The sequence below is a fragment of the Canis lupus genome, chromosome 15, assembly GCF_011100685.1.
Source record: "Canis lupus familiaris isolate Mischka breed German Shepherd chromosome 15, alternate assembly UU_Cfam_GSD_1.0, whole genome shotgun sequence".
In the NCBI taxonomy this organism is placed as follows: Eukaryota; Metazoa; Chordata; class Mammalia; order Carnivora; family Canidae; genus Canis; species Canis lupus.
The window spans coordinates 56,633,535-56,660,222 of record NC_049236.1 but is presented as its reverse complement, the minus strand read 5'-3'; the positions used below and the strand labels follow the sequence as shown (position 1 = coordinate 56,660,222).

At 34.3% G+C, this 26,688-nt stretch overlaps 1 protein-coding gene across 13 annotated transcripts in view; it reads right to left on the bottom strand.

The window, feature by feature from the left end:
- RAPGEF2 (Rap guanine nucleotide exchange factor 2) overlaps positions 1-26,688 on the bottom strand; it is a 241,904-nt gene that overhangs the window by 86,140 nt on the left and 129,076 nt on the right. For 8 of the 13 annotated variants that reach the window (XM_038559121.1, XM_038559124.1, XM_038559126.1 and 5 more), the window contains one exon: positions 25,172-25,189. The exons of 2 other annotated variants lie outside the window; for them this stretch is intronic. In XM_038559121.1, the coding sequence (XP_038415049.1) occupies positions 25,172-25,189 (18 nt within the window). Of the gene's footprint in view, positions 1-1,789; positions 2,037-25,171; positions 25,190-26,688 lie in introns of those variants that run through there. 3 more of the 13 variants (XM_038559132.1, XM_038559133.1, XM_038559131.1) reach the window with 2 other exon arrangements.

The window sequence follows — 26,688 nt, the reverse complement described above, 5'->3', positions numbered from 1 at the left end:
CACAGGCCGGCGCTGCCACACGTGGTGCTCTGGGATGGCCAATCCCAGTCCTTCAGTTTGTAAAAGTATCATGGACATACCACTTACATTTTTTTTAGAGATTGCTTGATTTAAGGCTATTTTATGGCTATGGTTACTTTTGTTATAGCATTACCCTAAATTTCAGTAAAATATATACATAAAGCACTTGTCAGGAAACAAATATGATACAGAACAGTATACTAGGTACTGTAGCTTACGCACTATTCGGTGGTATCCCAACTGCTCTTGTTGTCACAAATCTAGTAATACTTCCCCCACCACCATTAGCAAATAATTTTAACAATTTTATTCATTCACTAAAATTATATTATTAATCTAAATACTCCCTCCCTCCATTTTGAGAAAGGATATGTGAAAAAGGTAGACAAGGAACCTGTAGTTTAAACTTTCCTTCTAAGGCTCCTGAAGTAGTCTTAAGTAATAGTCTCACTTTTACCTGGAGAAACCATGACTACAGAGGAGTTTAATTTCAAAGGCCCTGCTAATAAAATCAAAAGTGGAACTCTTCTATAACAACCTTTTCTATTACTGAAAGTAAGTGAGTAGAAGACCGGTCTTTTCCTGGATCTGACCTGAAGAGATTTAATTAGTGAGGTACCACTAGGACCTCATTATGAAGGGGCCGGGCTCTACCCACAGCATCATAGCACGCTTCCACCTCAGATACTGCCCTAAGAACATCCTGCGGTTCACTGGAAAAGTGAGATAGTGCCATAAGGGTCACTTCATCTAAGAAAATTTCTTGGATTTAATTTATCAAAACCAAACTACACTCATAAGCCTAAGCAGCTAAATATTCCTAATTCATGGCCTCCTCTCTATAAAGCCTTAGCGATTTTTCTCAATTTTCACAATTTTAACACCTTATCCTTTTAAGAACACACAGAAGATAATTCCTATACCCTAATAGAACGCTTGCTATATAATAGGGTGTAAAAACAGGCAATTTAAAAAATACTTAGACTCCTGTATAAGCGCTTAAATTTATACATTTTTATTTGGGGAATTTTAAAAAACGTAGAGAGATAAACCACATGAATCAGTGTGACGGCAGGAAACTCCAACATGGTGACATAAAAGTAGCACCGTGAGAACCCCCATTCCTGAAACAGGCGGCTCAGGCTTGGTGTTAGCCATAGAAGAGTGTTTCCTACAAACAGCAGTAGCTGCCTGTGGGATTTCGGCATGACAAATGCATAGCTGACTCATGGGATCAATTAGAAAGCAGCAATACTTGTGGCATTAAAAAAATTATCCTCTGTTTTTATCACCTATTAATGCATGTTAAGAAGTCAGATGAGTCCCACTAACCAAACGTTTTATTACCAAATCAATACCCAAAGCTCTCCCGCCCTCCCTCAAACCTACATGTGAATTCCTTACCACAGACGCCTGTTCCCAATAACCCTTTCCATGATCTCTCATTAAATTCAACTATAAAAAACATTCTTAAAAAAACTGTTTGAGTATTAAGTCAAACCTGAATTGTCAAGTGCTAGTTTCTGACGATAAAAATCGGCTGTCCAAAATTTTCCCTTAAATGAATTGTTGGTCTTGTTAAAAATTTTTAAAAATCACAACAAAATTAGAAGCGCAAGCCAGTCATAACTTACCCTCCCGCCTCCAAGTAGACTATCACACCCTCTAAAAGACCTCTTTTCCCTCAACAGAAGCAGCAATAATTCCCATTTTAAAGCAATTCTCTATGACGTGCTGATGAAGCACAAGCAGCATTTGCGATACTTACTGAATGTTTCTCCTGCTGGCCCATAACTCCATGGTTAGCTGGGATTGCTAGTGGTTTCATAATGAAGAAACATATGCTGAACTGAATTTACACATCATGTACCAATCTCTCATGGATGGCAAGTCACCCTCTACAGCATTAAATTAAAAGAAAAAAGAAAAAAGGGGGAAAAAAAAAGAGGAGGAGGAAACCAAGCTGCAGCTTAAAGTGTCACTACTGGTAAGCTTAAAAAACCCCTCACACTTGTAGACCAGAAAAGGAATCCGAACAACGGTGTTCGTCTCCATTTTTATAACACTGAAACTCTAACCATCTTAGGCTGTGACAAGACTGAGGAAACCTTATACAGCTCTCAGTCTTCCAAGAGAACAAGATCATTTCTGAGATTGAAGAACAAGAAGCAAAAGAAAAGAAGAAAAAAAAAAAAAAAGCTAAAATGGCTGACTGCACACAGACTCCCCTCAAAAAGGCTTAATACAGAATTATATTAGTCAGGGTGGTATGAGAACCAGTCTCTAGCATTCAGCCAAGCATTGTTAATACTCTTGTTTCATTTGCAATCACACATACGGACCCCTCCAACCAGGAAAAAAAGAAAAAAGGAAAAGAAAGAAAGAAAAAATCAGGGCAGAGCATGTGAATCGGGACCTCCTCCCTAGCTGCTAATGATGCTGACAGAGTGGTGACCAGTGATCTCTGTCCCACTCCACTAACCAAGTTTGCACAATTAATCTTAGCAGCATGACACTGATGGACATTTAATTTAATGATGTCTGTCCCTCACACTCAACACAAGCATGACTGCTAGCAAGAGAGTCACTAACAGAAACACAGCACATGCACACACACAATCTCGAGAATCATGAGTCTGAATGCAATACACCAATATAATTACATTATTGTGCTTACTTTGGAGGACCATGGCTGCAGGCAGTTGGCATAGCAACGCACAAGGAAAGCCATTTCCTGGGTAGAGAGAAAGCTTCCTTTTCTAAATAAAAAATTCCTCTTAGGAAACAAACGGCATTGCTGCTTCCTGCAGAAAGCAAGACACTGTAGTCTGTCTCTTAACCTGCCAGGCTCACACTCAATGCAGTTCTAGTGATGTAAGTGGATTTCTCTCTCACCCTCCCTCTCTCTACATACACTGAAATATTCAGCTCAAATGGTACACACATTCCTTAAGACTCGCCCCCTCCTCTACTTAACCATTTCACTCATTAAGGTAGCGATGGACAATTCAGATAAAGTAACAAGCTCTTGCCTGTATTATATCAGCGGCTGTAGGTTAAGCAAGTCTCAGAGGGATGGAATCCATTGATTGCTGACTCCAAATAATATCACTGAAGACAGGGTGGGAAAACGGAGCAAGGACTTACTTGAACAGCTTTGAACTAAAATATGATTTTTTCACCAATTTGAAGATAAGACAATGGATGGGACCTCTTCCCCACCCTCAAATATCACTGTGCTACAGGAAGCAAGTATCTATCAAAAATTTACAAAATGCACATTTAACAAGCTTTATATAAATTTAAAAGATGTGATTTTCACAAACACCCATATATACATGCACACAGCACATTGCAAATAGTATCAAAATCAACACACTCACAATTCAAAAAAAAAATTCAAACTTTTAGAGGTAGAGAGTTTAAATTTAATGAGGATATGTCATTCCACTATAAACTCTTAATTGCACCTGACGTAGCAGGTTATTTGAAAGACAGCATGAGAGGTGACAAGGAATAAGGACATTTTCACTCTGAGGTACTGGTCAGTTCTTCATAGTCAAATCTGTCTATAAATGGTATACATAATAGAAAACAGACATGGAAAATTTAGCAACTTTAATAATTGACTTTGATATTGTCAGTGCTTGCTAATTTGTGTTTCTTGTCTTAACACGGCACCTGTGCTAATCTCTTTTCTTCTCCCTCCTCATTATCTAAAGTCTCTCCACATGACAATTTGGGATTCTTTTCCCTGCCCATCCTCAGTATAGCCCACTCACAGACTTCTTGTATTATCCATTAACCCTTTTACACCCCACACATATTCAACCTCTCACAACTAGCAGATCTCTGCACTGGCTTTTAAATATGTTCGTCTCTCACATCTCAAAAACAAAACAAAGAATGGAAACCTTCTTTAGATCCTACATTTTCCAATGGCTACAGTCTAATCTGTTCACACTAACCCTTTTCACAACCAGATTTCTCAAGAATCACCGGCTTTGGCTTCCACCATTTCGTCATCCCATGTACTTCTTCAATGAAGGACCATCATGGTCCTGTTGTACGATTTATATATCTATGAATTATCCTTAACACCTTTCTCCATGTCCAATCCATCACAATATCCCAGTAATTAAGCTCTCTACCTTTTCTCAAACTTAAATTTCTCTTCATTTCTGCCACTATCATCCCACTCATTACTTTTTGCCATAAAAATCGCAAAACTCTCTTTACTCAACTGTCTGGATTCAATTTTAACCTCATCCACTCTATCCATTTAACATACTCCTCCTGAGATCTTTTAAAAACTAAAATATGGTCATTTCAACCAAATCTATTGAGCCCTCTCGTCAATTAAAACACATCAATGGCTTCCCATTGCTCTCAGCATACAGACTAAATACCTTATTATAGTCTGCAAGATTTGTATGTTTTTAAGAGTTATACCATGCTCATACCCCCTAGGTCACCTGGGCTGCTCTTGTCTCCAAGAATGGGCAAAAAGGCCTATCTGCACATTATTTCCTCTGCCTAGAACATTCCTTCACCCTCCCTTTCCTGATTGTGTCTTACTTCACCCCTAAAAAATACCAGTGAAATACCCTCAAAGTTATTATGATACTGAGTATCACTTCCCTATCTATAATGCTTATTACAGTTCTGGTTTTACATTTAATCATGAAATTATTTAAGTAGTGTCCACTTCCCCTGCTACACTCTAATCTCTGTGACGCCTGGCATCATGTGTGTTGTGTGCCAGTGTACGTGCAGCAAATAGCATGGTACACATCATAGGCTCTCGCCTTTTCTAAATGAATAAAATCTGCAGAGATCAGGAATAAACATTAGCAAAACCATGTTTGATCTTATAAACTAGTTCTTACCAAAACCCCAAATGCTTTTTTTACCATAAACAAATGAATGATTTAAAAGTAAGTGGTGCTAAACTTTGACAAAGGAGCAAGGGCAACACAATACAGCAAAGACAGTCTCTTCAACAAATGACGCCGGAACAGTTGGACACCCACATGCAATAAATAAATAAATCTAGATGCAGAACTTTATATCTGTCACAAAAACTAATTCAAAATTATCACAGGCCTAAATGTAATATGCAAAATTATAAAACTCCTACAAAATAACAGGAGAAAACCTAGATAAACTTGGGTATGGTGATAACTTTTTAGATACAACACCAAAACATACTAGAATTCATTAAAATGAACAACTTCTGCTCTGTAAAAGACAATATTAAGAAAATTAGAAGACAAGCCATAGATCGAGAATAAATAATTGCAAAAGACACATCTGATAAAGAACTCTTACCCAAAATACACAAAGAACTCTTAAAACCCAAGAGTAAGAAAAACTTGATGAATAGGCCAAAGATCTTAAAAGATACCTCACCAAAGAAGATACACGAATAGAAAATAAGCATATGAAAAGCTGTCCCACATCATAAGTCATCAGGGAAATGCAAACTAAAACAAAAGTGAGATACCACCATATACCTATCAGAATGGTCAAAATTCAAAACCCTGACAACGCCAAATGCTGATAAGGATGTGGAGCAATGGGAACTTCACTCATTGCTGGTAGGAAGGCCAAATGGTACAGTCACAGGTCAGTACAGTCACAGGTCAGTGTGGTGGTTTCTTAAGAAACTAAACATACTCATCATCTGATCCAGCAAGCACACTCCTTGATATTTACTCACTCTTTGATATTTACTCAAAGGACTTAAAAACTTAGGTCTACACAAAAACCTACACATAGATGTTTAAAGCCACTTTATTCAAAGTTGCCAAAATGTGAAAGAAACTAAGATACACTTCAGTAGGCGAATGGATAAATACATGGTAGTACATCAAGACAATGGAATATTATTCAGCACTAAAAAGAAATGAGCTATCAAATCATGTAAAAACATGGAGGAAACTTAAATGCATATTACTAAGTAAAGGAAGCCAACATGAAGAGGCTAAACACTGTATGATTCCGACTATACGACATTTTGGAAAAGGCAAAACTATAGAGGCAATAAAAAGATCAGTCTTTGAATAGGTAGAGCACATAAGAGTTTTAGAACAAAGAAAATACTCGGTATGATATTATAATGATGGCTGTATGTCTTCATACATTTGTCCAAACCCATGGACTGTACAACATCAAAAGTGAACCCTAAGGTAAACTGTGGACTTTGGGTAAATGTGATGTGGCAATGTAGGTTCATATTGAGTTTAAAAAGTACCATTCTGGTAAGTGATGTTGATAGTGGAGGAGGCTATGCATGTGTTGGATAGGAGATGTATGAAAAATCTCTGTATCTTTCTTGCAATTTTGTTGTAAATCTGTAACTGCTCTAAAAAATTTTTTAAAGAAGTACATGGTATCAAAAGGTATAAGCAATGCAAGCCAAGCATCCATCTATAAATGAATGTATAAAAAAAATGTAGTACATACCTACAATGGGATTATTACTGGGTCTTTAAAAGAAAATACAATTCTGTTACAAGAAAAAACCTGGAACACACTATGTTACATAAAATTATCCAATCACAAAAAGACAAACACTATAGGATTCCATTTATATGAAGTACCTAGACTAGTAAATTCATAGACCAAAAGGAGAATGGTGGTTGCCAGGGGCTGGGGGGAAGGGAGTAAGAAGGAGTTACTGTTTAATGAGCATGGAGTTTCAGCTTGGGAGGATGAAAAAATTGTGGAGATGAGTCGTGGCCATGGTTGTGTAACCATGTGAATGAATTTAATACCACTGAACTACATATACTTAAAAAATGGTTAAAATGATAAATTTAAATGTTGTATATATTTCACCACATGCACATACACACACATGCAAAATTAATGGCAATCTAAGAATTAAATAATCGAGTTCTACAACTTCTATCCATTTAGCTCGTGTCCCACATGTCCATGTGACAAAAAGTCTCCTCCAAGTTTCAGTCAAATTACCCCCATGCTGATAGTATCTGACCTCACATGTGAAGGTTTGCCATTGCTTGCTTCTCTCTGGGAAAATGTGTCACTTCTCTCAACAAGGCAACTAAATGGGAGAACCTGATAGGTGATGTCAGAAAAATCACACATCCTCAGGCACCGCTGCTTTTCTGTGCTGAGACTTGGTGTGATTTCTCTCGTAATCTGGCTCTGTGCCTACAACCTACATATCTTTAAACTCATGACTATAATACTGAAATTTTACTATCTCTCCTACCTTGTACACTGAAGCACAATTATGCCAGGCTATAATATGCCAAGCAGTACTTAAGAAATGAAATATAAACTGAAGATTTAAGAGAATCCATTAGTACAGATGTTATACTGACCTTGAAGTAGCCTTAATTTGGGTTTTATCTGCTCCATTCCTTAACCATCTAGATTGAGCACATAGAAAAAGGACCATGTAACAACTTCTGTTCCATGTCAGGAACATCTAATGACTTCCAAATTATCAGTAACGTTGATCCAAAAGACAGAGATTATATTCATAGCTCAGGAAACTGCTTAATGCAAGGCCTTTACATGCTAAATTTAATACCACTATATTCAAGGGCGCCCAGGTGGCCCAGTGGTTGAGCGTCTGCCTTTGTCTCAGGGTATGATCCCGGGGCCCTGGGATCAAGTCCCGTATTAGGCTCCCACAGGGACCCTGCTTCTCCCTCTGCCTATGTCTCTGCCTCTCTCTGTGTGTTTCTCATGAATAAATAAAATATTTTTTAAAAATACCATTGTAGGGCAGCCCAAGTGGCTCAGCAGTTTAGCACCGCCTGCAGCCCAGGGTGTGATCCCAGAGACCCGGGATCGAGTCCCACATCGGGCTTCCTGCATGGAGAATGCTTCTCCCTTTGCCTGTGTCTCTGCCTCTCTCTCTCTCTGTGTCTCTCACAAATAATAAAATCTTTATAAAAAGAAAAATACCATTGTATTCATATTTCTCCACCTGTTCTACTTGGTTTTCAATTACTATGAAGTTGAGAAAAAAGGACTGTTCCCAGTAGTTATTAACCACATTTAGGATTAATATGTTTATTCATTTATAATACTTAATTATAATATCTATACTGTTTATTAATAGATCTCAATGTGCTTTACAAATATTTTAATTAAGCATGGTCAAACTCAAGGAATAATTTATTCATCTCTCATAGAAAAATAAAGTGTATAAAATTATAGATTTGGTAGTTTAGGAGAATATAAAATAGACCTCCAGGTTTCTAATATCATTAATTTCACTTATCCACTATATATATTGATTTCTTCCCTATTCCCCCTACCTGAAAGGTAAAACTATTGAGGCTTGGAGAGAATCTGTGGGAGAAGATAATAGAAGAATTTACTTTTTTATATGTATAAACGTGAAATTTCACAAATCTGATTCCTAATATCTTATTGTTCACCAAAGAAACGACATTTTAAAATGCTGTTTTCTCTATGGATACACCAAACCAATTGAGCACTAAGCCAACACAAAATAAAGTTATTGTAGGAGGTATGGTCAGAAATTTTTCTCCTTTTCCTAAACCCAATATACCCACCTCCCCCATTAGTACTATGATGATTTCAAAGGAAAAGCTGATTCTCTAAAGATTCTTTATACCATAACGCAATCCTACGTTTCACATAATCTATTCTATCCATCCCTGGATATACCTCAGACAGGTGTTCCACACACATCCTCCTAAAGACATTTTTTTTTCACTTTGACCAAATAAAAAGGGTACTTCAGATTCATTATCAAAAATAATTTAATTATGAAATACATGAAAGATACCAACACAATGCTGGACATGTAATAACTGTTGAGTAAACTATCTGAGTTGAATTTATATACAGGTTTCACAAATACCGGGAACCTGTTCAATTAACACTTAGTATCAGAAAGACCTAGCTGAGAGTGCAAAACTTTCACTCAGATATACTTCAAAGATAGGTACCAAAGAAATCTTTTTTCTTCTCAAGTTCTATTTTTTTTTTTAATTTTTATTTTAATCACCTGGTGCCCATCATGACAAGTGCACTCCTAAAGTCCCATCACCTGCTTTACCCACCCCTCAACCTACCTCTCCTCTGGTAACCATCAGTTTGTTCTCTATAGTTAAGTCTGTTTCTTGGTTTCTCTCTCTTTCTCTCATGTTCTCTTTTTTTCCTTTCCTCATTTGTGTTACTTCTTAAATTCCACATATGAGTGAAATCATACAGCATTTGTCTGTCTCTATTTCACTTAGCATTATATTCTCTAATTCTATCCATGTCACTGCATATGGCAAGATTTCGTTCTCTTATGGCTGAATAATACTCCACTGTATATATATATATATTGCATGCATATGTACTACTTCTTTATACATTCATCAATCAATCTCTCTGAATTGGTGTTTTTGTATTCTTTGGGGTAAATACCTAGTAGGGCAATTGCTGGATCATAGAGTAAGCAGTTCTATTTTTAACTTTCTGAGGAACCTCCATTGTATTTTCTAGAGTGGCTGTGCCAGTTTGCATTCCCACCACTAGCGCATGAGGGTTCCCTTTTCTCCACATGCTCATCAACACCTGTTGTTTCTCGTATTGTTGTTAGCCATTGAATTGCATTTCCCTGATGATTAATGATGTTGAGCATCTTTTCACAAGCTTGTTGCCATCTGTATGTCTTCCTTGAAAAATGTCTGTTCATGTCTTCTGCCCATTTTTTAAATTGGATTATTCATTTTTTGGGTGTTGAGTTTTAAAAGTTCTTTACATATTTTGGATACTAACCCTTTATCAGATATGCCATTTGGAAAGATCTTCTCCCATTCCATATGTTGCCTTTTAGTTTTGTTGACTGTGCAGAAGCTTTTTATTTTGATATAGTCCCGATAGTTTACATTTGCTTTTGTTTCCCTTGCCTCGGAGAACCTTTCTAGAAAAAAGTTGCTATGACTAATGTCAGAGAAGTTAACTCTGTGCTCCCTTCTAGGATTTTAATGATTTCAGGTCTCACATTTAGGTCTTTCTTTCTTTTTTAAAAAATTTTATTGAAGTTTGATTTGCCAACATACAGTATAACACCCGGTGCTCATCATCCCATCAAGTGCGCTCTTTCATTCATTTTGAGTTCATTTTTATGTACGGTGTAAGAAAGAGGTCCTGTTTCTTTTTTTGCATGTTGCTGTCCTGTTTTCGAACACCATTTGGTGAAGAGACTTTTTCCCACTGGATATTCTTTCCTGCTTTGTTGAAGATTAATTGGCCATATAATTGTGGGTATCTGTGGGTTTTCTGTTCTGTCCTATTGATCTATATGTCTGTTTTTGTGCCAGTACCATACTGCTCTGATTACCACAGTTTTGTGATATAACTTGAAGTCCAGAATTGTGATGCTTCCAGCTTTGCTTTGCTTTTTAAAGATTGTTTTGGCTATTCAGGGTCTTTTGTGATCCTATACAAATTTTAGGATTGTTTTAGTTCTGTGGAAAATGCTGTTGTTATCTTGATACAGATTGCGTTGAATGTGTAGATTGCTTTGGGTAATACAGATGTTTTAACAGTATTTGTTCTTCCAATCCATGAACAAGGACTATCTTTCCATTTCTTTGTGTCATCTTGAATTTCTTTCACCAGTGTTTTAGAGTTTTCTGTGTATAAGTCTTTCTCCTCTTTGGTTAGGGTTTATTCCTAAATATTCCATAATTTTGCTGCAATTGTAAATGGGTTTTTTTTTTTAAATTTCTTTCTGCTGCTTCATTATCAATGTATAGAAATGCAACAGATGTCTGAAGAATGATTTTGTAATCTTTTATTTGAACTCATTTCTCAGTTCTAGCAGCTTTTTGGTGGAGCCTTTTGGGTTTTCTGTATAGGCTATTTCTTTCTTTAACAAAAAAAGTTCCTGACAACATACTATTTATGTTACCTTGGACTGATAATTGGAAAATTAACATAGTAACTTATCCATAATAAATATGCCCAATATTTATATGGTACATGTTAGGAGAGAAAAATTAAAAGATACCAAGAGATGGGACACATGCAGAAAAACAACAGAGTAAATTTTAAATTTAATCCAATTTAAATTTCCCCCTGTAAATCAATGAGAAATTCCAACATCAAGAATGGGATTTTACAATGCCATTTATTTGAAAAAGGAACATATTTTAATAACTGATTTAACAAAGCTCATTTCATTTCCTAGAATCTATTTTAAGAAAATACCATACTTCATCCTGAAATGCTCAGTTATAGAGGTGAAGTCCTTACACACTAGTACTCAATATAGGTTCCCTACTACAGTATTTCACAAAGCAACACTCCAAATTCAAAGCAATTATTACCTTTATTACTAATTTGGCATGTAACATATTCCCTTATGATGAATATATTTACATGAGTATATGAATTATTAATTATCCCTCCATTTTTATTGAATAAAAAGGGAACTATTGAACACAAACTGGAATGTAGGTTAGCTAGAAGCCAAGAACCATGCTTTTAATCTATTTGATATTGTTAATGACAAATTATGCTTTATCTCTTATGCTTAACACACAGTAATTACTCCAAAAAAGAAAGAATGTATAAGTGATTCCACTTAAACTTTTTCAAAACTACCCTGTGGAGTATTATTATACCAGCTTTAAGGTGCTGAAAGAGACATAGGATAATTGTATAACCATAAAGATGTCCAATTTGTTTACTGACAAAATTAGGTGTTTTAAATCATTTGACAGGTTAAAAGAGTAGACTAAAACCAGAAAATTTAAATTTAACAGGGATAAATATAAACATCTACATGCATACTATCAAAATGTCACTTGCACAAATGCAATATAAGGGATACCACACTGGAAGAATAATTGTGAGAGGAGATGAGAAGAATTATCCATAAAATTGAGCTGGATAAAAGCTCCATATGAGCCAATACCCGATGCCTCAAAACTGTCATATAATCACGGTTACATCATAAAATAGCAAGGGAGACAGAAAGTTCTACTAAAATCTGCATTGTTGGGTACTGTAGGACCTTATGTAAGTGGTAGCACCCCGTTCTAGACATAACTTAGGTGAGATAATGAGTAAATGTATTACTGAAAGAGCAGAAAACCTAGATGACAAGAGGTTTAGGAAAGTACATGAAGTTAGGAATGTTTAACCCAGAAAAGAGGCTTAATGGAGTAGGAATTCTTTATTTGAAGCAGAGTTATATAAATATTCATTTGTGTTGCTTTAGAAGAAATCTAGAACCATGAACTAAAATTATAGAGAAGCAGATTTCAGCTAAACATAAGGAAAAGTTTTTTCATAATTAACTCTTCCCTATAATAAATAATTACTGCTATGATTTACTAAACCCTTAGCTTGTACTAGACAGTAGGGTATAATTATGACACATTATGTAAGGACTATCTTGCAAATATCAGTGCTAATTGTAATTAAAAATCTTACACAGAGGCTGAATGTCAGTAATTCTATAAAGAAAGATAAATTGTATTAAGTGGTTTGAGAGATTCCTAAAGTCCTTTCAAGTTCTTAAGGTTATCTTATCTAACACAGCTATTACCAAACATTAGCTGGTAGCAAAATGGGGATAAAAGGGATGGTATGACAGAGAACAACAGGAAACGAGAGACTCATTGAATGGAAAAAAAAAATCTATCGTGTAATAAGATTTCCTGGTAGTAACTATTTCTTTATGTTCTGAGATCTCTGTCTTCCTTATTTTGGCAGTCAGAGGGGAAATATTAAAATGCCCTTACTTTGTAAAAAGTATAGTGCTGATATAGTGCTAGACAACAGCCTAGAGGTTTTCTTAACATCCTTAGTTCATAAATTAAAAGTTGCCACACTTAGGTAAGTGAAAGATGATTTTCTTAATGTTAGCAATAATTTGATTAAAAATTGTACATAACTAGATAATTAGGTTTTTTAAAAGATTTAATTTATTTGACAGAGAGAGAGGGCACAAGCAGGGGGAGCAGCAGATGGAGAGGGAGAAGCAGACTCCTCACTGAGCAGGGAGCTGGATGTCAGGCTCAATCCCAGGACCCTGAGATCATGACCTGAGCCAAAGGCAGACACTTAACTGACTGAGCCACCCAGGCACCCCAATAATTAGTTTTATAGGGTGTTTCTTAAATCTCTTGAAATTATTAATGTTTTAATATTCTTAAACATTACTAAAACATTCAATATTTTCTGGTACAGAAGTAAACAATCTTATGACTTTATCTTTTCATCTCTAAAAACTACAACTACTTACAGACAACTATAAGTTGTTTTGATTCATTAAAAGGTCATACTTACAAAAAATCTTGCAGCAGGATTTGGCTTTTATTACTTATAATATTAGTGAACCTAACTTTTAAATATACTAATTAATTACATAGTCATCTTTGTTACAAAATGGTACTACTTAACAATAAAAACCTATTTTTGTACTGGAATGAAACTATAAAGGTGTGTGTGTGGGGGGGGCAAATCCTGTGCTTTATTGATGATAGATATGGTTTGAAAAGGAAAAGCACTTACTTGCAACAAAAATACCGATGAATTAATCAAAGCTTATTATCACTGCCAATATAATTTAGTAATTATTTTTCACATTCGATAGTCTATGCTCTAGCCTGTCTTTTAAAACTACTTAAATACCAGGCATTTAAAGTGGCTGAATTATGTGATACGTATCTCTTTCAGATCAAATTTAAAGTTCAAGTAACATAAAAGCAAAATATGTTCATTTTTAAAAAATAAATAATTTTAAATACCAGGAATGGAAAAAATTGATGTCTAGGTTTGATTCTGAGTACCATAAACACTAAACATGTGACTTAACCTCTTTGACCTTACCATGCTTATATTGTATCAGTGGAGATACCATCACCTAAGTGTTTAGAACTACAAGGTTTAATTGACAAAAGATATGAAATAATACCTAGCCAGCTGGTATATATCATAAAGATTCAATAAGGGAAAATTTTATTCCTTCTAAGATAGTCTAAAAAGTTAGTTGCACTCAAGGTTTGGGCAATCCATTATTTAAAAACACATAGATGGGGCAGCCTGGGTGGCTCAGCGGTTTAGTGCCGCCCAGGGCATGATCCTGAAGACCCAGGATTGAATCCCACGTCGGGCTCCCTGCATGGAGCCTGCTTCTCTCTCTGCCTGTGTCTCTGCCTCTCTTTCTCTTTTGCTCCATGTCTCTAATGAATAAATAAATATTAAAAAAAAATAACATAGATGACTGGATTAATACCCTTGTGCAGATACCCTTGTGTAGAACTGCTAATGTAGGTGGATCTATAATGCCACTCCCAGAAATATTCAGTAATGCTAATTCTGTGAGTTTGATCCAAAGACACCAACGTACAACCAAGATGCTACTAAGCACCTATTATATACTGTGCAAAAAGTATAATATGGCAGACAAGATATTATCTGCTTTTAAAGACTATTTTCTCCTTAGGAATTTAATTTTTAACAAATATACTCTCATTTTAAAAATACAATGTCTTCAGGGGTGCCTGGGTGGCTCAGATGGTTGAGCGTCCAATTCTTGATTTTGGCTCAAGTCATGATCTCAGGGTTCTGAGATCAAGTTCACATCAGGATCCGCACTGGGCATGGAACTTGCTTAAGTTCCTTTCTTCTCTTTTCCTTCCACTCCTCCCCCCTACTCTCTCACTTTCAAAAAAAGAAAAAAATCTAATGTCTTCAAATAAATATCAAAATGTGTAGGTTTTCTGATGGTTGAATAATCTTCATTCTAAAAGAAAATGACGATGTTTATAAATGGAAGCACTAATCAATAACTTCACAATCAGGAACAGAATTGTGACTGCCCCTCTGGTGTAATTAAATATATTCCAGACAGGAAATGCTTCCAAGTAATTTTGCCTGGAAAATAATTAAATATAGAAGACTGTCTCAATATAGAAAATATTTTAGATGCCAAAGAAATTCTAAGTGTTCTCTTGAAAAAGAAGTCAGCCTATGATATATGACCACATGGGCTCAAGATGGCAACATTCAATCGTCCTCATAAATAAATGAACAAAGCCCAAACCACACATCCAATTTTTCCTTCTCCTTAAAAGCTCTAAAAAGGCAAACCTATTCATATGTTAGTTGCATTTTGAAATTTTCAAATATCACCATGCTGATATTTTAAAATAATACTAGAATAATTAATTGTACATATCAGACTATTATAATTAGAATTGTTCACAATTGGCCAGATAGATCATATTCATGGAAGATTATATCTCCTGGTTGTTCCATAAAATAGCAGTTCATAGTATCAACAAATAACCATAGATTAAATACTAAACAGAATAAAGCAGTCATTTATTCATTCTACACTTGACCCTCAAGACTAAGTGGGTAAGACAGGAAACAAGAAATCTGGAATGAACTTTAGAAATCATCCTGGGAAGCTGAACAGTGTGGTAGACCTAAGCAAAATGTATTGATCTTCATACGAAATGCTCACTAAAGGACCACCTTAGAACAAATGTACAACAAAATCTATTTTCCCTGATGGCTTGTATTTTATAGCTTTTTCAATGACAGAAAGTAAAATAAAATTCTGTTGGACCAAAATCTAAAAATATATGCTCACAACCCAAGGGACTTATAAGACTGCAAACAAAAAACAAAACTATAAGATATGAATATATTATACTCAAGCTACTGCAAAACATGGTATTTACAATAAAGGTAAAAATACAGTAGGGAAGAGAATGAGACAACTATTTTCACAGAGAGGCACTTCTCTATGTGAGAAATGATACACGAATCTATAGTAACCACTAACCCCATAAAATATTCATGTGGACATTTCAGCTTCCATCAAGGGAAACCCACCCACAATTTTAAATCTGGGGCTAGGACATTTTCAGTCTTTTTCCAAAGGCAGCTCTATCTTTCAGATATTTTGTTTTAGTCGTTGATTATTAAATCACATTGAACCTCGGAGCATAATCAGTAGCAAATCACACCTTGTGATAACAAAAGAAAGCAGCCACTAATGTCTTAACCTAATAGAACAAGGAGATGGAAAAGACTGAAGGTAGCATATTTATTTGGACACAAAATGAGTCAGTAAAAAAGAAAAAGAGAAAAGAAAGTACTCAAAGTAGAGGATAATAAAAAGAAAAGAATTCAACTCTAAAAAAATAGTAATTGGAGTTTAAGGGAAAAAAGTTTTAAATATATTGCTAGGTTATTTATTTATTTTGCACTATCAAACTGAAACAATTTGTAATAAATTGGATTGGATTATGCTGAACATTAACTACTAGTCACCCACAGGATGTTGTCAAAACTACACATGGTGATATTGTTTTTGGAGAGTATTGGGTGATGAGGACCTAAAACTAGTCTTACTGGTATTGGCATAAGACCCCAAATCCATTTTTAAATGTTATCTAACAGACATTTTACAGGTATGATTACTATACTTTCATTACCATATAAAATTGGACATAAAAACTTTAAGTATTTTATAATTCCACATAATGGCTCATAATTATCTTAAAAGGGAAGGAGTGTTAGCTTTTTTTTTTAGGGGGGAGTGATGGGGGGGCTAGATAAAATTCCTAAAGGGAAAAAAAAATCTCTAATTGAGAAAAGCTAAATAGGGGATCCCTGGGTGGCTGAGCGGTTTAGCGCCTGCCTTTGGCCCAGGGCGCAATCCTGGAGTCCCGGGATCGAGTCCCACATCGGGCTCCCTGCATGAAGCCTGCTTCTCCCTCTGCCTGTGTCTCTGCCTCTCTCTCTCTCTCTCTCTCTCTCCATCTATCATGAATAAATAAATATAAACTCTAAAAAAAAAAAAAGAAAAGCTAAATAAATTAAGTAAAAATGTCTATCTTTAAAAATCACTACAGTAACTGCAAAATGGATTGTTGGTAACCATTCAATACACTTAATATATTTAAAACACAATTATTTCATGTAAAACATCTTAAAATTCTTCTGATTCCACCCAACGTTAGCTTGGAATCTTTCCATTTTCTCCCAGTATCTATAAAAGAATTAAGCCACAAGGAAGAAAAGGAAGTAGTGAGAAAAATCATACAGGAAAACAAGGTTAGGGTCAGCCTCGTAGGTATGGGGCCTGTGCAGTCACAAAGGACTCTGTTTACAAGGGCCCCTTCACTTGGGAAAACTATTTTTATTTTAAAGAACAAGCAATGGACAAACTACGGTTATTCAAAAGTAGATATCTGGCAGATATTTTCTTGAAAAATGAACAAACTGAGCTTGTCACTTCAAGGAAAGCAGCTGATAGTACTTTGTTTGCCAATGATAAAATTTTAGCTTTCAAGTAAAAATTAGACTTTTGGAAAATGTATATCCAACACCATAAGCCTGACAACTTCCCAATAAGTGAGGCTTTTTTAATGAGACTGGTAGTGATACTAACAAATGTGTATTTTTGTATTTTGTATAACATGCCCAAATTTGGACAACAGCTTAATTTAGTGACCAATACTTGATGTTACAAAATCATACATGAGTAAAAAGACCCATGGGTAAGTAAGACCAGTGGGTTGTTGTTGTTTTTAAGATTGATTTTATTTGTTTGTTTATTTATTTATGAGAGACACAGAGAGAGACGCAGAGACAGAGGCAGAGGGAGAAGTAGGCGCCATGCGGGGAGCCCAATACGCCACTCCATCCCGGGACCCCAGGATCATAACCTGAACCAAAGGCAGACGCTCAACCGCTGAGCCACCCAGGCGCCCCGACCATAGCTTTACATTCTTCAAGGCAACTAAATTTTTAAGAAATTACTACCTGTCAAATTTTGGTTAAGTGTATCAATAAGATTATTTGAAAAAGCTGTTAAAATACTCCTGCCTTTTCCAAATACCTGTGTGAAGTCAGAATTTCCTCATAGACTTTATATACTTGAACCAGAAGAGCATATCATAACTGAGTACAGAAGTAGATATGAGAATCCAGCTGCTTCTATCAGGCCAAGTATTAAACAAAAGTACAAAACAACACTATTCTTCTTATAAATTTTTTTATTTTGTAAAATATAGTTATTTTTCACTAAAAAACTTATATAATATACAATAGGTTACTATTTTTAAATTAATAAATAATTCTTAAAAATTTCTCAGTTCCAGTTTCTAGTATGGCAAACAATGATATAGATAACTCATATAAACAAAAGCTTCTTGGAGCTCTCAAAAAGTTTTAAGAGTATAAAAGAGTCCTGAAATGAAAAGCTTTGACAACTACAGTTCTAAGAGATGAACTAGAAAGTAATCAGCCTTTTTGCTCGTTTAATGATTCCACAGTTATCAAACATCCATAGATTCCTTTAAGACAAAATCCTGTGTTTACATGAAATACTACTTCAGCTGACCCCTCTAACACCTTAATCTACTTGCAGAATGGTTAGTTGTTCATACTCTTCTGTTTTAATTAAAGCTAGGCAAATGTTTGTACAAAGGAGACATAAAAAGACTAAAGCTATCAAGTGTCCACTGTCAAGGGCATCAATATCATCAAGAATATCAATGATGTCCAAGTATTCTCTACATCTCAGTTAATTAGGATGCTCATGCTTATGTCACAAATCAACAAATGGCAAAATGATCTTTTTCTTGCCTGGGTATTTCAAAATTCCTGATGATTCAGCTTTTTAAGGCTTCAGTTTAAAAACTGTATAAAGAAACAGACAGAAAGTAAAGTATGCTAATAATTAGTGAAAGGAAAATGTTAAAATTTATTTTGAGATTTTAACTTTATTTGCTAACATTTGCAAATGCTTTCTGGAAGTGGCCAATTATCATTACTATCCTCATAGACATTTAAGTAAAAATCAAGACAACCTGAATATTTTCTTTTTCACCCTCAAAATCTGCCCTTCTCAATTAAGTCTCCCAATCAGTCATCTCAAGGAGCAATTCATATTTTGGAATGGCTCACTCTACTGTCACAGCATTACTCCTGTAGACTAGCAATTCCAAATTCCATATTACATCCAACTGTCACCTGTGTTTCACTTGAAAGAGAGAAAGGAAGATGTAAGAAAAAAAAGGGCTACTTGGTCTCATACTAAGTCCAAAAGAAATTGCTCTGATATAAACAATTACTCAGTAAGGCTTTTTCCCCCAAGTAGATTCTATAATTATTTTTTTTCCAAAATATCTTAGCTATTTTTTCAGCCTCTGTGTAATTTAAACCACAAAGGATAATAGGTACAATGTGAATGGGGTGTGTCCAAATCAGTCAATGGTTTACTACTGATATTCGTAACACTACTGAACTATATGTTTAAAAATGGTTAAGATAGTAAATGTAATGTTATGTGTTTCTTACCAAAAAAAAAAAGAACAACCACTGAATTATGCACTTTACATAGGTAAATTGTATGGTATGTGAATTATAACTCAATAAACCTATTATTTTTTAAAAGTGTAAGTTTACTCCTAATCAGATTTTTGGTTTGCTTTTTTGTTTTGTTTTTGGGGTTTTTTTGTAGCAAAGATTTGAAAAAAGGTTTACTGCTGACATATGGATAATGACTAATGTTTCCTGAGACAATAAGGGGGAGATCTTATATACATATAACATCTAGTAGGCATTTAAAAAATTTAAATATTTCCTTTCACAAGTGATTTAAACCTAACACCTATACACTGGCCACAAACTAGAGTTTCTATCAGAGGTCAACAATACCTTCTAGCGAATAGAAAGGGATTTCAAGTTAATAATGTTTTAACACTGGATTCAAAATCAAAGAGAAAATTTCTGGTCACCTGATATTTGAAACAGCGAGACAGACAACTTACTGATAACTTAATTGTAAAAAGATCAATTCAGCACTGTTAGGAAATCGGTCTGAATATCAAAGTAGATTTTCCCAAAGAAAAGAGACATTTTTCAAATCAGCATGTAGCCCTGCAAAATCTCACAAAGAAAAAAATCACATACAAAATGAAACAGTCTAAGATGAAAAGAATCTTTGCTGTGGCGACCAAGAGCTAAATTTTAGCCAAGTATATTTAAAACATACACAAGCACAGTGAACCACCAGTGTTCACAATTAGAGGCAGGACAAAGTAGCAGTGATCTTTCTGACAAATAAATAGTTTGAAATATTGCATGACTTGCTACACAACACCCTTATTACTTTCAATTTCCAAGTGCAACCAAAAGATGAGTCCAATTATGACATCAATACAAGCTTTCTTTCAAAATGGAATGAAAGAACAGTAAATCCCAGTGGACACGGGAGTTCTGCAGCAGAGATGATGTAATATATAAAAATAGACATCCTCTAACAGAAGCTGAAACTTGGGTAAACAGCACACTGCATACTATCTTCAACTGCCTTGCACGAATTTGCAATGCATGCCGTTAATAGCGCAAGAGAAATTATTCTGTGTTTTAAACTATTTCCGGATTTACATGTCAATTTCTATACATACTCTATAGTATAATTTCCCAATCTGTATAAATTAAATGAACATAAATACCTGATTAGAACTGCAAAAGAGAGAAATAGTCCCCCCAAAGCAAGGAAATTAAGACCCTGCAGCAGTTTTTACATGCTGCATTTTGTTAGAAATTGCAGCACATATGGCACAGAATTGTTACATCCACCTATTGTTCAAAGACCTTTCCACAGGGAGCTTTCTGCAGGATTTTAAAATGCAACATGATCTAGGTGAAGAGGAACCAGTAAGCCTGCTGATAATGGGTGTGAAAAGCAGAGAATATTTTTGACACTTTCAGACTCTGATGCAAACATAAAACATCAGGCATGCATACAGTAACTAGGATGTACATCACTACTGTCTAACGCTCTCTCCACACCTCTCTTTCCATTCTTTACCAAATCAGCTTTCACATTTCTATTGGACTTTCCTGGATTAAAGAATATTTTCCTTTGAGCCAAGATATTAAGAAATCATGCCTGATTCCTCAAGTGTCCAATGTGCCTCCACGTACCTAGAATTCCCTGCATTTTAGTTGCCCATTTATTTATCTATATCCCCTATGAAACTAAAAGGATAATAAGGGCAAAATATGTCTATCCTATAGACCTTTATAGCCCTAAAGTCTGGCACAAACATGAAACAAGGTGAGCATTCAATAAATATTCATTAAATGAATAAAATATGTAAATGAAGATACTGAGCTTTCCTTTCTATGATACAAGGAAGAGAATACACACATTTTCTAAAACTCCATCCTATTATAATTCACAGAGAGGCATTACGACATTATTGAAGACAAAGGCTTTAGGTTCAATTAAGCAAACAAATGTTTGATGAATTTAAAGAAGAATGAAAATGTTGAAATAATTAACAATCTCCCCTGTATTTGAATATTTTCTTTATAAGCATATAAACAAATTTTAAGATATCAGCATATGAATAAATCATAGGTGTAATATGATGTAAAATGATTGTTGTAAGTTAAAATCCTAAGATCTTAATATTCTAGGAAATTAAGTATACAAGTCACTGATATATTACTCAAAACATATTCTCTTACCGTTAAGCAGCAAATATTGCATTAAATGAAGATTTCAGTAAAAAATAAGTGAAAAAGCAAAGCCATGACATGAGTGAAATACTATTTTTAATGAAAGAATAATCCAGTCAAAAAGATTTGTCTAAAAGTGCATAATATCTGTAATTTTTCATTTGTTTCCTTATCTAACAATTTTTGAAACTAACGAAACCAAGTAGTCTTTAACTGAAAATGGAAATAACTTAAGTCTTTTTTAAAAAAAATCTACTTCAGAGAAATATGATATAACCTAAGAATGATTATATAACCATTATAAGAAATAGAACTTGTTTTATATTATTATAAAGAATAACCATATAAAAAATGGGACTCATTTCCATAAGCCTCATGCATGAATCAATCTTATTACATTGGTGCCACATTTTATAGATATTGTATTATCACGGACTATAATACAAAAAGTATTCTCATTTTATATTAACTTAATAATTTTATGTAGTATTTTTTATTACCTCTTATACATCTGCACCAAGAATTTTAAACTAAGCCCAATCTACTGAAAAATGTAATACATAATTATTAAACAGTGCTCTGAAATGTATATTCATATTGTAGAAAAGGACTACTAATAAAATATTGGGAGATACCTTTTTATGTGACCAACAGGCTTTCATTACTTCAAAAATTTTGCATTGATTGAAACTTTATGAATATGGTTTATGATATACTGTGTTCAAATCCTCCTAATTCAAATTTGTATAAATGTCCTTTGGGACAGTATGAGTGTGCTTACATTCAAACAAAACATTTCAAGATTAAAAAAAAAAAATTAAACGTCACAAAGCCATCTTGGATTTTGACTTTTTTCATCCTAACAGCTACTAGTCATGGACATTTCCAAATATTATCTAAACTAAATGAAATCTCATAAAATGTTTGGCTGAGAAGTTGTGATAGCTGAGGAATACCGATCCTTTCAATATATAATCTTCTTTTGTTTTGTTTTGTTTTTTCATATTTTAAAAGAAGTCACCTTCATTCATTGAGTTTATTGTGTTCTGCAGTAGACAATGATGTGAAGAGCTTTGACTCTGGAACCAGACTTCTGGGGTTTGAATACTATTTCTTAGTAGCTGTGTGTCCTTGAGCGCATCCCCTAACCTTATTCTTTCATTTCTTAATCTGTAAAATGTAGTAATAATAATCCATTCTTCACAGGGTAGATATGTATATTAAATGATTTAATTTATGTGAAATGTTTTAGAACAGTAGTATATACATAGGTAATATTCTATAGATGTTTGCTAATTAAACTATTAAAAAAAAAAAAAAAAAACAGCTATTCTTTTGGGGGTAATAGGAATGGGAGTGGAAAGTCATCAGAACTTCAAAGCACCGGGAGCATTTCAATTGTTTCAGCCTTCCCAGGCTGAAGTGTCTGCTGGTACGTGTATAAACTCCATGGTGTAGACAAGTTTTCTTCCATCTTCGGTCTAATATCTCTGTACAATATTTGCTCTTTCTAAACTGAGAAGGCAGAGCTCTCTTTTTATTAAAATAAAAAAAATAAAAGATGACAGAACAGGTATGTGCCAGTCTCCCTATTACTCCAGTCAAGTAGGTTAAGTCCTCCTTTTAAATATCTTCTAAAATAAATCACAAACTCCTGGAAAAAATTACCCATAAATATAGATAGGTAGGGCCTGTGATTATAGGTAAAATAAAGCTTTTCTCCTCTACCCTATTCTGAACTCACAGACAAAATTAACTTGTTCAAAGTCTAAAGAGACTGACCCAAAATCTTTCAGCCTCTGCCAAGAACCTTATTTTTTGTTACCTATTCTAAGACTGAAAATTTATGGGGCTCCTGGGTGGCTCAGTCAGTTAAGTGGCTGCCTTCAGCTCAGGGCATGATCCCTGGGTTCTCCACATCCAGTTCCCTGCTCGGAGGGCAGTCTGCTTTCCCTCTTCCTCTGCCCCTCCCCCTGCCCATGCTTTCTCTCTTTCGCTCTCTCAAATAAATAAATAAAATCTTTACCAAAAAAAAAAAAAAAGACTAAAATTCATGCCACATCCTATTTTCTGGCAATCTTAAATACAGCCTCAACCTCAACACATCAAAATGTAGGAAAATGCTAATGAAAGCCATCTCCAATATTCCCTTCTCACTGCATTTTAAAGTGCTTATTATTCTCTCCGCAAACCTCATACACTTGCCTTGAAAAACATGTCTTGAAAACACTTGATATGGACTATCTGAGTACTCACGGTTCTGAAGAAAATTATTATAATCTGTTCTAAAATACTGCAACACGTCTAATTTTAAAAAGTGTACATAAGGTATAGCTCATAACTCAGTGTACATTTTCAATTCAATTCCTACTTTTAAACAGGAATCAGGCTAACTGGTAATTTTTCATATTAAAAAAGAGGAAGAGTAATTATATATTGATGCATCTTTTAAAATATGAAAGTTCTATATTTTTAGAGTATAGCATTACCAGATAAAAGCCCAAAAACACTAGAGCAATTTTAAAAAGTAAAACAATTACATCAAAATTTTATTAAATTTAAAAATGGCATGAAAATACTTAAGATTCATCACATCATTTAAAATTTAGCAGTGCTTCTAAAGTATAGTATAGCAGCAATGACACCTGTGGCATTTTAATATGCATTCTCTTGCACAGAACATACAATTACTGCCTCATTTTAATTTGAAAACCTATACAAGTATTTCATGTTTTCAGGCAAGGTTACTGACTGAAAGATATTATATGGACAAAGATATTGTCAAAGATATTATATGGACAGCAGACTTCTTCTAATGTGAATTAAATTGTATATGATCTTTTTCCTGTGCAATAAGAAAACACAATCATAAAATTTTACTAGTTACTTAACCAATTCATTTCCAGAGATAAATCAGTTTTCCTGTTTTCCTTCCTTGACTCCAAATTCCCTGATAACCCCCAATCTGAACATTTTCTAAACAGTAACACTGCAAATCATAAATTAGTCATGTGTTGGCATGGAAGAAATGAGCAAAGATATTATTATAGGCCTCTTGATTAAAATAAAGAATGAAATAAAGCATGAAATCTGGTTAAAAATAAAGTGCAAATAAGAAAACACAAGCATTCTTAGATTCTCATTTCCTTTCTGACTTAGCCCTTATTCTGACTAAAATTTTACTAGTAGTCCCAAAATGCTCTCATATTGGGATTCCTGAAATTTAAAGCTTTCACCTACAGCATTTAAAATGTAAATTTCTAATGGATTTCCCATAAGCTTTCTCATAAGAAGCAATTAAATATCCATTATGACTACCTGTCTTTCCCTCTTCATTTCTTTACTTGCAAATCACATCAGTTAAGAACAGTGCTTCTACTCATTCTTAAAAACAAGCAGGTTGCGCTTAGGTGGACCTGAGGTGGACAATGCATCACTACATCTGCACAAATAAACTAGACTGTGCCATCACCTGAACCACTGATGGTTTAAGAGATTTTACTAAATTAGGGCAAAATACAAAAGAACAAGATTAAGCCAAACACATCAATATTATAAACTTATTAGTTACAATGCAAATTCACAAATAAACTTAGGTTAGTATTAGGAGACCACACACAAATTACAATACCTGAGATTTAGTGCATTCCTTTGAGCCAAAATGAAATGAGTGCCATAAAAGAGGAAAGGAAAAGATGAACATTATCAGACATGCTATAGTATATCTGCCAAAATGAAGATAATGTTAAAATCAGGTTAAGAATGACCATATAGAATTGGCTGTATGTATAATGTTCTCTGTTTTTTAGTCATGCACTTGAAATTATTTAAAATCACCTGTGAAGTATGATCATGCATTTTCTAAATAAACTTTTCACCCTCAGTCCCTCTCTACTAAGGTTCTTTCAAGGAGAAATATTTCTGTTACGGATAAGGAAATATAACTTAGGACTAATGAGGAATAATAATTTTCATTTCATTCTTTTAATCCTGTGGCACCATATATACAAAACAAAATATTGTTGTTTTTTTATGTTAAAATCATGTATTTAGATGAAAGAATATTACCTAAATATAATTAAAACACACCTCGCACACAATTAAGAAGATCCAATATTTTCTATTATGACCATATTGTTGCCAATCAGAACTCATTTAGTAAAATTAATACCAGCATGTCATATATTAGTAACCTAGTACATGATCCATTAGTAATCAAGTTAAACTTTTCATCCTAGCACTGAATATTCCCTAATAAAAGTACCTATTAACCAGGTATTTCTTAAAACCATTAAATCAAAATGAGAAAATAAGTAATCTCGTAATAATAAAAAAACCCTACACACTTTTAAAAATCAGACCAGAAAAGGGAAGTCACATAGGGAAAAGTGAGTGAAATATTCCACAAAGGGGAGGGGGACGGGACACAGGGGAATAAAAGAGAGAAACAGTTATATGATTCCCTCAACTTTAGTGTGAAAAATATAAGACTATAGAATTAAACCAATCTGCTTAACACTAAATTTTAAGTAACTCATACTCTCACTATCTTAGTATGGAATCTGATGTGGAAAAATAATTTCAGAACAGAAAGAATATTAACAATATTAGCACCAGGCTAAAATAATATGTAACTATTAATATGTACGACTATTTTTAATCCAAATTTCCTTCTTCCATGATGCTATATCAACACTAAAAATACTACCTTCTTTTACAGACAATGCTAACAAAAAAACCTTTCATAGGTTTTTTTTTTTTTTTTTAAATACCAAGTCTCTCCAAAGGACAAACAAAGCTCTCTTTATGATGAGCAAAAAGCTACCCTTTCCAAATGAGCTCAATGAAATGATTCAGCTATAAAATTCATGTTAAATTAAAATAGTGCATGGGTAGTGAAAGGAGTAGGCAAGTAGCTGGTGGTCAAAACTGCTTAAATATTCACACACAAAGAGCTCTCAGAAATAAAACATATGAAGTGATGAAGTGCGGGTATCAAGTATATCATATCACTAAGAGTTACTAAAAATTGAATATATAATTTTAAGGCTATATATATTTTCCCATGTATTTTGCATTTAATACTTACAAAAAGAAAGAAAAATGCAGGTAAGCAAAACAAATGAGAAATGTAAAAGAGCTGTCAAT